At 34.6% G+C, this 14841-nt stretch overlaps 1 protein-coding gene across 2 annotated transcripts in view; it reads left to right on the forward strand.

The window, feature by feature from the left end:
* Positions 1-3324: 3324 nt before the first annotated feature.
* Positions 3325-14841, forward strand: part of LOC121390661 (protein RCC2-like) — a 45811-nt gene continuing 34294 nt past the window's right edge. For both annotated transcript variants that reach the window (XR_005960241.1, XM_041522526.1), the window contains exons 1-5: positions 3325-3550; positions 8333-8423; positions 8881-9021; positions 12012-12143; positions 13335-13423. Coding sequence is in view for 1 of the 2 variants with exons in the window: in XM_041522526.1 (XP_041378460.1) it covers positions 3392-3550; positions 8333-8423; positions 8881-9021; positions 12012-12143; positions 13335-13423 (612 nt within the window). In the remaining variant the exon portion in view is untranslated. The remainder of the gene's footprint in view (positions 3551-8332; positions 8424-8880; positions 9022-12011; positions 12144-13334; positions 13424-14841) is intronic.

Consider the following 14841-nt stretch of genomic DNA (forward strand, 5'->3'; position numbering starts at 1 on the left):
TGCAGTATTATTAAATAATTATTAATTTAATAATTAAATGAAGATAATTTTTTTATTCATTTTTTTTTAATGTCAAAAATTAGGAAAGATGTATATACTAAATAGACCATTTCATGGTGATGGGTTTTCGAATACGATTTTTAATGTCAACTCGAGTCTCATGAATTGCTTCGCAATTTGTGAAAATATGGTTTTCACACATTACTCTTTGCCACAACTGGTCAAAGGATGTTGTATGTGAGTTCCTGTCTGTGGGAAAGTGCATATAAAAGATCCCTAGCTGCATTAGGAGAAATGTAGCGAGTTTCTTCTGATGACTACGTGTCAGAATTACCAAATGTTTGGCATCCAATAGCTGATGATTAATTAATCAATGTGTTCTAGTGGTGTCGTTAAACAAAACAAACGTAATATAATGAAATACATTTATTATCCAACAAAAATAACACCGAACTTATTATTTTTTATTACATTTATTAAAATAATAATAATAATAACAGAGATAAATCTATTTTTTTTACAATAATTAAATTTTTAAAAATAATTTAAAGAACGATTTGTTTACCTCCCTCTCTCTCCCTCCCTCCCTCTCTCTCTCTCTCTCTCTCTCTCTCTCTCTCTCTCTCTCTCTCCCTCTCTCTCTCTCTCTCTCTCTCTCTCTCTCTCTCTCTCTCTCTCTCTCCTCCCCATTACGAAAAGTACACATTTAGATATGGTTACGTAAACGTTTGTGGGGGGAGGGGGGGTTGGCGTTGATTTTTATCGTTTTATAAATTTAACTCATTGCCGACGTTTCGCCCACATACTGGTGGCGCTTTTCTGTAGCGTTTACAACACGCCGTCATTTTTGTCTGGTAAATATATGAAAAATTACCACCCTACCCCAAAAATATTGCTAGAAAAGGTTTTTCAACTGTTTTTGATAGTATTGGATGTGGAAAATATAATAAAAATCGACCAAAATCAGACTAACGGAAAGTTGTCAAATCCAAGATGGCAACCCTAAAATAGCTATCACTCCCTTACTATTCACCCTAGAATGATAATTATGGTGTCTACACCCAAGTTTTAGGGGTCAAGGAACATACTGAGAACAATTCAACCACCATTGAGCTATCAGGAAATCCGAGCTGGCGTCCACAATGGCTGCCGATATCCTCTTTACCAACATTGACATACTCATCAAAGTCCATATATATGAACAAATAATAATAATAATAATAATAATAATAATAATAATAATAATATAATATAATATAATATAATATGATAATAATAATAATAATAATAATAATAATAATATAATAATAATAATAAAAGAATAAAAAACGCACACATTTTTAACTACTATATAACAAAATACATCCATCATATTTATACATTAAACACTGGCTTTTAGAGCCATTTTGAAGTTCGGTGTGTGTGTGGAGGGGGTGGGTACCATTACCAATACCCTCCTTTGTGACAAGGTCCGCATCAAAATTATGTAATACTGTGTCAGTACCGTAAGACCATGTCAGTACCGTAACGGGAAACTGTTACGGTCCTGACGTTACTGAACTGATTACATTTTACAGAAATGACACTATTTACTTAAAATTAATAGCTGTAATGCAATGTTTCATGGTGCCATATCCACCACGCCAATATGTTTTACATAGTTATAAGGACATTTAACGGCCAAATTCACAGAATCCAGTGTGATTCTGTGTTACGGTACTGACGTTGAATAAACACACACATTCCACCTTTAGTAGCAAATTGGTTAACGCTTTGTAATCACCCAAGCAATTTTTAGTTAGCCCCACTAGCCCTGATTCCACTAGCCCTGGTTCCACTAGCCCCAGATTGTCAGTCATATTGGCTGTTACTGCCACCGGTTGTCATCCCCATTATAAACAAACTAAATCAAATAAGTAATTACAAAAATGATTATAGTTAAATAAATGTTTTATTCGATAGTTTTTATGGTAATAGCACTGTAATAGCACTTTAATAATACATTTAAAACATAACATTTCAAAACCATACAAACAATGCAACATACGTCATAGCACTGACACATTTAGCAACTGATTGTTCAACACTGAAGCATATTAAAACAACACATGTTTATAGATAAAGGAATTGTACGAAGAGGATTAAGTAAGTACTCCACGTTTTCAATTGAGGCATTAAAAGGGTATCTCATCTATTGTGTCTACCTAATCAGTAAAACAAGACATGTTTATTTCTTAATAGTTTATATGTAGGCCTACAGGGGAGTAGTCTAAAGAAATGGAACATCCATGGCAGCCATTAATTGGTAATTTTTCAGGGCTAGTGGTACCAGGGCTAGTGAAATCAGGGATAGTGGGATGATTCCGCAATTTTGCCTGCGGTGCTCGTAAAATAGTGGTAATGACAACTTCCAAATGATTACACAATAATCTTATGTAAATCAGGAAAATGTTGCCTCTGTCAACGTCGCGTTACGGTACTGACATAAAACTTGGCGAAAGAGTAACATTTCTTCCAAAATATTTTTAGCAAATGAAAATGATGCTTACATGCTGTAATATGAAAAAAAACCTGTTAATAATATCAATAACTGATTTCTTTGTTAGTTATCCACCCATATCGATGATAACCCTGACGATATATCGCTCCCCCCATACATGGCGACATGGTGATTTTGTTTACACGTGGTAGCATTAGTATATATATATATGGATGGTACGAAATGACTTTGGTACGAAATGACTAGTAACCCATAGGCGTATAGGCTGCCATTTTTGTAGGGAGAATGGGGGAGCTGGGGTTTTGGGGTTTTTTTTTGCCCGAATTGAAAAAAGAAAATTCCCGCATCTTGATAATGCAGCTTTAAACATTATTCCTAATAGCATTACGGCAGATGGCTATAGGCATATAGGGTTGGGAACGAATTACTACGCATTTTTACATGGATTACAACTAATATAGAATGATGATCATGGAAATACATGGTGAAAAGGCTTCAGTCAAGCTCATTTCCCCCGAATATATCTCTCATCTTTTTTGCCCGAATTTGAGGTTTTATTCCAGTTAATTAAATTTTGTTACGAGAAAACTTTAATTTAGCACATCGGGTTGTATTTTACTATGGAACCAGAATTCAACTATTTAGATAAAAAGCATGTTCCGAACTATGATTTATAACCAGAAATTAAAAATTAAATAAGGAAACAGAAAACTTATGAATTCAACTGCACCACACTGGAGTGGAAGCGTGTACGTAAATACAAAATACACTAATATTCGACCTTTTGTGATCACAATCTTTAAGCGCATCACTAAGAAAATCGGTTGACAAACGAGAGACTTTGGCGGTTTTGTTGTGAATCTTCAATAAGAATAAGTAAAACAATAAAACATGCCTCCAAAACGAAAAAACGGAGCTGGCGACTCGAAATCACAATCCAAGAAAAGGAAGAAGGCAGCTGAGGCGGATTCTGATGACTCTGATATCGAAACTGAGGGAAATGGAGGGACGTTTGATTACGAGAACAATGAAACGTCTGATGTTGACATTGTGAGCCAAATGAAATAGGTCTATCGAAATTTAGATTAAACATAAACCTAATTCATAAACATGCTTAACACGCAGATTAATTTAATACATATAAATGGATCTGATGTAAATTAGTAGGAATCACAATCTATAGTCCGTCCCATGCTGACGGAAGAAGAAAACTAAAACTTAAAAGACTAGTGTTTTGGAAATCGCACAAAAAAAAAAAAAAAAAAAAAATGCGTGCAATTTGAAAACAGTCGGTTTAGAAATAAATAACTTGTATTAAATTTTATAGTATGAAAAAAGGTGATCCCTGTGAGAAGGACTTATGTTTACTATTTAACTTTTATCAAATGTTACAGGACTTGGGGAAAGGAACATCTGACAAAATATATCATGAACTTGATTGGGAACCATTATATAAACGTCTCAAAAATAGTAAATTAATTCTAATGTATAAAATACTAAAAGGTGAAACACCTCAATATCTACAGGATGAAATACTATATGTTAATCCAAATAATCATTTCACACTCAGAAATCAACGTCCATTCACTCCACCAACATGCCATACTAATTTATATAAAAACAGCTTTATTCCTAATACTTTGGAGTTATGGAATGATCTTGACAGTTTGAACTCAAAATGAACCATGTCTGCATACCTATAATTTCTTTTATAAAAAAAGTGAAATCCCAATCCTTTATCTGCTCTCTGTCTTTATGGAAATCATAAATGTAACATTATCCATTGTTAGCTTTGTAACTGCTGACAACCTAAGCTAACATTTATTTTCAAGCCATCTTTCTGATAACCCAAGCTGTGCATGTGGAGATAACTGTGAAGATAATTTTCATTATTTTTATGTCTTCCCTATGTTCATCAGACAAAGATATGATTTATTTGCATCCTTGAGGAATTACCTTGATATCTTAGACATTGATCTACTATTGCCTGTCATAAAAGAGAGCCTATGTAGCGACAGCGGGTTTCCTCTTTAAAACAATGTCAGAATGACCATATGTTTGACGTCCAATAGCCGATTGTAAGATAAAAAATCAATGTGCTCTAGTGGCGTTGTTAAATAAAACAAACTACCTTTTTTTATCCACTATTATCCGGCTCAATAAACCTACCAATTGACCACACAGAGAGGAAACCCGCTGTCGCCACTTCATGGGCTACTCTTTTTGATTAGCAGCAAGGGTTCTTTTATATGCACCATCCCACAGACAGGGTAGTACATACCACGGCCTTTGTTATACCAGTCGTGGTGCACTGGCTGGAACAAAAAATGTCCCAATGGGCCCACTGACGGGGATCAATCAAAGACCAACCGCACATCAAGCGAACGCTTTACAGGGTTGAAAATTAACATGAAAACCATGGTCGCCAGCAGGGCTAGTTGAAGAACAATCTTACTGGCCCTTCTCAAATTCAACTAGCCCTCCAGTTATCACACTGGAATTTAACTACACATCCAAAATCAAAACTAGAGTGGGTTTTTTGTTGAATAATAACCATGTGCTCACCATATATAGCCCGTTTGCGTTAAAGAAAACCGATGCATTGGCATTTAACTTCATAACGAATAAAGTTAACATTCATATAAAACATGTTATTAAGTTTTAAACCCATACCAACTCGAATAAAAAACAAAATTGAAAAGGAAATCCAGTATAAATAAACATGTTTCTTTACAAAGTACCATTAAGTTATACATATTAAAACTAATTTTTTAATACAGGGTAAAACATAATGCAGTAGAAACAGACTAAATGTAGAACTGCGCATGTTTTAGTAAACTAGTTTGGGAGTGGCAGTCTTCTTTGTAGCAATGCAAGATGGATGGAATAAACTTTGTGGTGATACAAGAGGGGTGAAATTCCCAGCAAATGATTTCCTCGGGAGTGGCTGTTCTCCTAGATCGAGATCCATGGAAGCATCCACTGTTTTGCGAAATGCCTATTCCGCTCTACTTTGTGGCCCTGATCATGTATTACGGTTGTGTCATTCAGATTGCCTTGGATGTTCCATCAATTGCCTTAAAACTTGTACCATACAAAAACGAGTTAACCTATGCAGTTTGATGGTCATTTATGAAGAATTTTTTTAAAATTTACACTGCACTTTTACACCCAATAAAATGTTATTTCAGACAGTATGTGTTTATAAAACTTAATAAATTAATGTTTTTATATGAATTTTTATCTTTATTCATTATGTTGGCGCTGTCAAAATATAGAACATGTTCTAGGTCTTCTGCTGCCAAATCTATAGTTCACGCCAATATAGACGCGGCATGTTTTGTCACATTCAATTCAGTTTCAGTGTGTTTCTGTTTTTAACTAGTACCATACTTGCAGACACTAAAATCGATGGTCGCCCAACGGACTACCGTTGTAAAATTCTTAGTCGCCCTTTCGCAATAAAGGTCGCGACTGGTAATTTTCAACCCTGCTTTACCACTGGGCTACATCCCGCCCCCTCACGGTGATTATATGCAAGATCTTGTCTGTATGGGGGGGGGGGGGGGGGGAGGGGGAATATTCACTTTCTTATCTAATAGCCTGTTTAGTTGCTATTGAATTAAAGGTATTAATTCATTCAATCCATTTATAGTTGAGGAGAATTTTGAAGAATATTATGGTCATTTCTGGCACTTTCATTTTTGTTTATAACGAGTCATGTGAAAATTAGATGTAATTAAAATATTAATTACTTAATCATGTTAGTTTTTATTGATAATATTTAATACCTTATGCAAATAGGTTCATGCATACAACAGTTGGAATCTTAAAATATACAACTCAGGGTTTCTAGATTATGGTAGCCCCACTCTCGTGGCTAGTGATATTCAATGTTGGGCTAGTAAATAACTACAGTTGCCATACCCGATGGCTAGTGAAAAATTAAATTGTCAAATGTTGCAGTTAAGTCTATTTTGTAAATATGAATATCCTGCCCCCACCCGACCTCCCAATGTTAGTCTTTTTAAAGCTCTATCTCCTTCTTTAGGTGACATATCTGATTATTACTATTATTTAGTAAAATTGTATTAACTTAAAGTAAAGTAGGGCTAGTAAATTTTTAATAGTGGCTAGTAAAACATGTTAATACTGATCCCATGGCTACTGGATTAAAATTTTTTCTAGAAGCCCTGCAACTGTAGCAAATATACTAAGAAAATGTAACACGAGTCACGTGGAAATGCCCAAATATACTAAGAAAATGTAACACGAGTCACGTGGAAATGCCCAAATATACTAAGAAAATGTAACACGAGTCACGTGGAAATGCCCAAATGCATTTTTCGTTATTCTTAAAATGCACGTTCATCTGAGAAATAATGGTTATCGAGACAAGCTCTAGTTATTTCTAGACAGTATTTTCCAATTTTAACATCACAGATTTTAGCTTCTGTTTGTTATAACTTTGTCCAGATGCATTACATGTCTGTAGAGTAACTAAACATAGTGTCCATTTCCATGGGCTGAAACTAGGGTCTCGGCATTTAACAACTACTGATAAATTAGCTTGGATAAATCCTGGGTGAAATATCTGACCGTTACCCCCTATTGTTAGTTAGTTTTGGGTTGAGGTGAGGTTCCGTCTTTATTAATATAATAATGGAGGGGGAGGATGGGTAACATGCAGAAATCTTTCCAAATCCTGTGGCTGAGGCTGTGCACAGCAGGCTACCAGTTATTTCATTTTTAAAATTGATTAAAGAAAATAACATCCAAATTATTATTTTTGACAAAATCTGCAAATAAATACATTCCAAATAGTCATGTAACTAACATTCTATTAGGGTTTTTTTTTCTTTCTTGATTTGTGTTTTGACAAAATGGGGGAAAGCCTAACCATAAGTTTGGAGGGTAATTTACTTAGTTAACAGTTTGGTTCGGACTTCAGAATGAGAAACTAGAAGTTCGATTTAAAATAGGTGAAGTGAACATTTATCAGTACATATTGTAATGTTTTATCATTTTCTCAGTCTGTATTCATTAGGAAAGATTCCGAATTACTATATATGTCTAACTACCCACAATATACAGTGTTGTCATGGTAGTTGGTACAGAATGTTAATGAGAAGGGGAAAAAAATAATATAATCCAATAATAAAAACCCAATGTCATCCGATGCTTGTTATTTTAATCAACACTGTTATTAACAGCATATGCTCAACATGTATGAAAACAAAGATCTGAAGCTTGTTATTCAAACTTGGTTTGGCCAAAGTAATAAAAACTGGCCGAAAATGAAAAGTGTTTTCACATAGGTGTGTTAATTTTAATACATATATTATGCTCATTTAGGGCCGATAGCAAGTGTTTCAAGCTGTGAATATAGGTCATGCCATATGGTCATCTGAAAGTGTACTGTAGTCAAGACACAGTTGCACAGATTAAACACTTTTATCACTTGCACGTTAATCTTGAAGTAAATTTGTGAGAGAAAAAAACAGTTGTTGGCATCAATGGATACTAATCTGTATTTTTGTGTGGGCTACTTATTTCAGTCATTTTTAATTATATTTTTGGTTTATAAACAATAACACTTAATAAGACAAAGTATCAATATAAATTAATGTCATGATTCAGGTATGATGTTTCCTGCCAACATTATTTTTATATTCATTGAGAAATTAACAAACTCGCTTTGCTATGGTGGACAAATGGGATGATGTTAAATCATAAGGAATGTAACTGAATTTTATTTATATTTTAATGGCCTCAAACACTTTGTGTTCACCAATATTTAGTGGTTTATTGTTTAATCAATTTTCTTTTCAGCTACTTGAAGGTTCTATGCTGGGAGGGGAACTGCTCATTTGTGGTGGTACCAACTGGGATCTTATTGGACGCAAATCAATTCCAAAAGGAAGTAAGATATTTGTTTTATGTTCATGTGCTTTATTATCATTTTAGCACAATGTGGTACTGCAGGTTAAGTTTGATCATGTTAATTTTTTTTAAAAATGGGGCATAGTCTTAATTTCCAGTTTTAATTTCACTGTATTGGTGCTTTGCATCAATTTACATTTGTGTAGTCGATGCAAGAATTGAAATGTGGTGCATATTAATTATTGTGTGCTGAAAAGTAAAGATATTATTATGTTGGAGAGAAAACTACTGGGACTAGAATGTCCACAAAGCTCAAATGGATGAAGGATTTAGTTAATATTTTATTTTATTTTGTAATCATAAATGTATTGCAGTTAGAAAATGTAAGGAAGAAGTTATTGCATTTTCACTTTTGTTGTGGTCGGTCAAATCACATTTTAAATTTGGCCTCAGATTTATAAATCATTAACCATGTTGCTAAAATTTTATTTTTGTAGTGAAAAATCGTGGTGGACCGAATCTGTGGGCACCACATCGTATTGGCCCCACCAAGGACATCAAGATGCGAACAGTTGTGTCAAACTGTGTGTCCTGTCACAGTGTCGCAATATCATCGGAAGGAAAAGTCTACACGTGGGGTAAATTGATCATATTTGAGTAACGACGTTTAGGTGACAAAAAATGGGGTTTGTCATGTTATGTGTTTTGGAATTGCCTAATGATCTCTTGTCATTTGTGCAGCTATTTGCAGTACAATACCTAATAAAATTATTCCATGCAAATGCATACATAAATACATTGTATATATATTTTACTATGTGAAGTAGAGTGCATATTGGTTAGAGCTGGGCAGCATTGAAATTTCATGTTCAGCATCAGTAGTTTTGGGGTGTTTTACTTGATGTCATTATGATATTTGGTATTGACACCTATATTGATATTTTTGGTATACCACATGCCGGTGTTAAAACCCATCCACTGTTTTTATCTAAATTCCACAAACATGGCCGTATACTGGTTTTAGGTTAAGGTTAGGTTTTGTTTTATGTTTATATTTCGTAATCACAGAAATAGAAGAAGACCATTTGTTCTGTTCCATAAATGAAGTTCGGTTCATTCCGTCATACTATATATCCAAGTGGGCTTTGTAAACTGTCCGGCTAACGTACTTGTACATGTTTTTCTGTAAATTTGTTGAAAATATGATGTCCATACACTTTTATGGTCAGCTTGTTTTGGGTTGTAATGTCATGTACTGTTTTTTAAAGTGTTACATATACCATATTTTTTGGCCTATAAGCAGCTACTTTTTTACTGTGAATTGCAAGGTGTGGTTAATAAAACTGTGTGCTTTATTTATGAATTTTTATGGTAACCGATGTGCGTATAAACCTCATCTTTTTTAAATTCTCAATAATAATAATATAGCATACCAAATGACTGTTTATTAATTAAGCAGGAATTGCTCAAATTATTACGATGTCTATTCGGGCTAGAATCAATCAACACTTGTGTATTGTTATAATTACAGTGTCAAAAATAGACTCAACCGTGGAGTTTCTTAGTTTGATTTCTGTAAAATTTATAGTTAGTAGTGCATCAGATGTGTTTGTCCGATGTTTTAAAATGAAATGACTCACCTCATATTATACAAAGTAATGTTTTAGTTTGTAGCAAACACTTGCATGTTCGATACTGCAGATAAATAGCCAGTCACGTGACACAATTACAATGTCATGGCCATTTACTACCAATTGTAAAAGCCGGACCTTAACAATGACATCAAAACAGTTTCTTGATCTCTTTAACGCCTCTGTTTGTTACCTGTTTGTAATGTTTTTAATTAATATATCAGAATTTAAGTTCAGTACCAAGCATAGAAATTAAAATCACATAATCGGAGTACCTGTACTCTTTTTATTACAAGTCCACATTCCCAATCTAATTGGCCCACTAATTTATACAGAGCATAACATTTGTGTAGAAACTTATTTTATTGTTTCAACAGTTATGGGAGGTCCCCATGTGAATATTTTATTGTTGTAGTCTAGGTGTATCACCAATTTAGATTGTGTGACTAATATACTGAACGATTGATCTTTTGTATACACTTGTGTTCAGTTTATGCTCGTACTATATAATGTGTGCACCATGTTAATGTTTTGTGCATATCTTGTTTTGTTGTATTTCATTAAATATATCATTCTCGGCAAATATTTTTTGGGAAACGGCCATCGTTTAAAAGTTATAAAACATTGTCAAAACTGTAAACAGGACCATGCTTAGTTTTGGTTCACTGCCACTGGCCAATATATTCAGCTTGACCCGACATCATTTGAATATGTAATTTTTGCTCACAACATGCTTGTTAGGTTACAGTGAAATACGTGTAATCAAGTGAGTACTAATAATTCTTACTTGTGCATTTTCTTTTTGGTTCATGCTTTGTAAATAAACTGGAACAAATAAAATATTATCATGTAGTTTTATGAACAATGCGTTATCAAGTTCTTGTTCATATTTTCGTGAAAGTAGCAGGGTGTTGTCAACGGTGTGTTTTGTTTATGAAACTTGCCCATTATAGGTGAAATGAAACCGAAATCCACACATTCAACAATTATTTATTGTTTAAATTTAAGGGAGAATGGATGCCTTTATTATTATTAAATACAAACAATAATTAACTGTAATTAAGTTTGTGGCTTTGTTTTAACTGCGGCTTATTTAAAGGTGTGGTTTATGTACTGACATAGTTCAGAACTTTGCCTAAAAACAAGGGATGTGGTTTATACACCAGTGTGTGTAATAGGCTGGAAAATACAGTAATGGCAGGAATATGTTTCAATTAACAATGTTGATATTTTGAGACTTGCTCAGTACAGTAAATGGGTATTGACACAATACCATACTTTATATTACCCAGGTCTAATATTGGTAGAGCTATTGTCTGTGTTGTGAGAAATCACAAATGAGATCCACTTGGTTGTTGGCTTCAAACCTAGATAGCCTCAGCTGGTATATTGTGGATTGTCACAAAATAGACATCTGAGATATATATACAGGATAAGGGTGTTAAACGCTTTTGCCAATTCATGAAATGAACGGCACTTCAGCTAATCTAGAAGACACTGTGGTAACTTTCATGGACTTTCAAAGGTCACAAAGGCAGTTTTTTTAGCAAGTCAAGTAATTGTTTGAACATTACCTAAAAAATCACTGAGAATATATTTACCTTATCACATAACAGTATACTTGTGACAGAACTGACCCTTACATTATGTCCATTAATACACAGTAGCACCAATGTTTGAAAATATCAGGCCAATGATAAATCACTCCTCATTACCTCTAGGCAAGTGTTTTGTGTTCTATAGTAAAGCTTACATACATGTATATTGACAAAAAGAAGTTTTGAATAGCACCCACTGAACATTGCTGAATCAGTATAATGATGTTCAAACACTGGGGGTGGCTGGGGTTAAAACAATTCTTTGCAAACAACCAGTGGGAGGTGTGCTTTTGCCATATTTTTAGGTGGACGATAAAAATGCTTCTTAGATCAAATTAAAATCTCAACTGAAAGTTTAAAAGCCTATAATACTAGTTGTATTATGTAACATATTTACAGGGCGAAATGACAAGGGCCAGCTTGGTCTGGAAAATACTGATAGAATGGACGTCCCAAGCCTGGTGGAAGGTCTTAGTGGGATGAACGTTGTCGACGCAGCCTGTGGACGAAATCACACCTTGTTCTTAACAGGTAGGTTCTTTTCGTCATTCTCTTTATCAGTCTTAGAAGGTTACAGTCATATCATGTTGTTTTTTATGCTCCTTTTTTTTTGTCACAAAGTGAACTGAACTGGATGTAAAATGCATACAAATTATCTTCATTTAGAATGTGCAAGACCCCCCCCCCCTTAAAATACCCCCAGAAAAGCCCCCCCTGCCCCCCCCCCCCCCCAAAAAAGAAGCTATTGTCATGTGTTGGTTAACTTTGTGGAAAGACCTACCCTATGTGCAAGCTGACTCATCTGTTATGTAGTTGAACTGGAGATATTGTCAGTCTGACATTCACAGGCATTTGTTTTGGGGTATGGGGCGGGACGTAGCTCAGTGGTACAGCGCTCGCTCGATGCGGTCTGGGATCGATCCCCGTCGGTGGGTCCATTGGGCTATTTCTCGTCACAGCCAGTGCGCCACTACTGGTATATCAAAGGCCGTGGTATGTGCTATCCTGTCTGTGGGATGGTGCATATAAAAGATCCCTTGCTGCTAATCAGAAAGAGTAGCCCATGAAGTGGCGACAGCGGGTTTCTTCTCTCAATATCTGTGTGGTCCTTAACCATATGTCTGATGCCATATAACCGTAATTAAAATGTGTTGAGTGTATTGTGAAATAAAACATTTCTTTCTTTTTCTTTCTTTGTTTTGGGGTGTATACATGTATGTTTAATAAAGGGTTGTTTTTTTGTTGTTGTTTTTTAAAATATATGATGGATCTAGTTCAGTCGTCTGAGGTGCTTAAGTCGTAGAATTGACCTATTTGGTTTTCCCCAACCAGTAGCCCACGACTGGTATATCAAAGGCTGTGCTGTGTGTAAGGATCAGATCACCTCAATAATACTTACTGCAATTAAAAAGCAAATTGTCTGCATAAAGTGGGCTAATTTCATTGTTATATTTCCACAGCATTGCCCATGAAATATTTGAATAACTTCATTCCCTAAATGGGAAAGAAGTTAGACTACACTAGTGATCCGAACTTAAATAAGATCAGAAGAAGAAGAAAATATTGGATTATTAGTTCATTTTTGCAACATTAAATTACTCAATAGTTCATAAATTAATCATTCTTGGTTTTCACTCACCGTAGCATTTTGGTGAGTGCGATTTTTCACTCCCCTAAGTGTTTTGAGGTGTTCAATTTTCCTCTTGTTTTTGTTGCTTTTAGACCGAGGAAAAGTGTTTGCCTGTGGTGATAACAAAATGGGTCAGCTAGGCTTAGGTCATCAGAGTCCATTTGTGGCAACCCCAACCAGAGTAAGTCGTGTTTTAATAAGTGGCGGTTTAATAAGTATACATCTAGTGGCCGTTTAATACGTATACATCTAGTGGCGGTTTAATACGTATACATCTAGTGGCCGTTTAATACGTATACATCTAGTAGCCGTTTAATACATACACATGTATACATTTAGTGGCGATTTAATACGTATACATCTAGTGGCCGTTTAATAAGTATACATCTAGTGGCTGTTTAATAGTATACGTCTAGTGGTGGTTTAATAGTATACATCTAGTGGTGGTTTAATAAGTATACATCTAGTGGCTGTTTAATACGTATACATCTAGTGGTGGTTTAATAGTATACATCTAGTGGCTGTTTAATAAGTATACATCTAGTGGCCGTTTAATACGTATACATCTAGTGGCGGTTTAATACGTATACATCTAGTGGCCGTTTAATACGTATACATCTAGTGGCCGTTTAATACATACACATGTATACATCTAGTGGCGGTTTAATACGTATACATCTAGTGGCCGTTTAATAAGTATACATCTAGTGGCTGTTTAATAGTATACGTCTAGTGGTGCTTTAATACGTATACATCTAGTGGTGGTTTAATAGTATACATCTAGTGGTGGTTTAATATGTATACATCTAGTGGCTGTTTAATAGTATACATCTAGTGGTGGTTTAATACGTATACATCTAGTGGTGGTTTAATAGTATACATCTAGTGGTGGTTTAATACGTATACATCTAGTGGTTTAATAGTATACATCTAGTGGTTTAATACGTATACATCTAGTGGTGGTTTAATAGTATACATCTAGTGGTGGTTTAATAAGTATACATCTAGTGGTGGTTTAATAAGTATACATCTAGTGGCAGTTTAATAAGTATACATCTAGTGGTGGTTTAATACATATACATCTAGTGGTGGTTTAATAGTATACATCTAGTAGATGTTTAATAGTATACATCTAGTGGCTGTTTAATAGTATACGTCTAGTGGTGGTTTAATAGTATACATCTAGTGGTGGTTTAATACGTATACATCTAGTGGTGGTTTAATAGTATACATCTAGTGGTGGTTTAATATGTATACATCTAGTGGCTGTTTAATAGTATACATCTAGTGGTGGTTTAATAAGTATACATCTAGTGGTGGTTTAATAGTATACATCTAGTGGTGGTTTAATACATATACATCTAGTGGCGGTTTAATACGTATACATCTAGTGGTGGTTTAATAGTATACATCTAGTGGTGGTTTAATATGTATACATCTAGTGGTTTAATAGTATACATCTAGTGGCAGTTTAATACGTATACATCTAGTGGCGGTTTAATACATATACATCTAGTGGTGGTTTAATACGTATACATCTAGTGGTGGTTTAATAGTATACATCTAGTGGTGGTTTAATACGTATACATCTAGTGGTGA

Source organism: Gigantopelta aegis, chromosome 15, assembly GCF_016097555.1.
Source record: "Gigantopelta aegis isolate Gae_Host chromosome 15, Gae_host_genome, whole genome shotgun sequence".
NCBI lineage: Eukaryota > Metazoa > Mollusca > Gastropoda > Neomphalida > Peltospiridae > Gigantopelta > Gigantopelta aegis.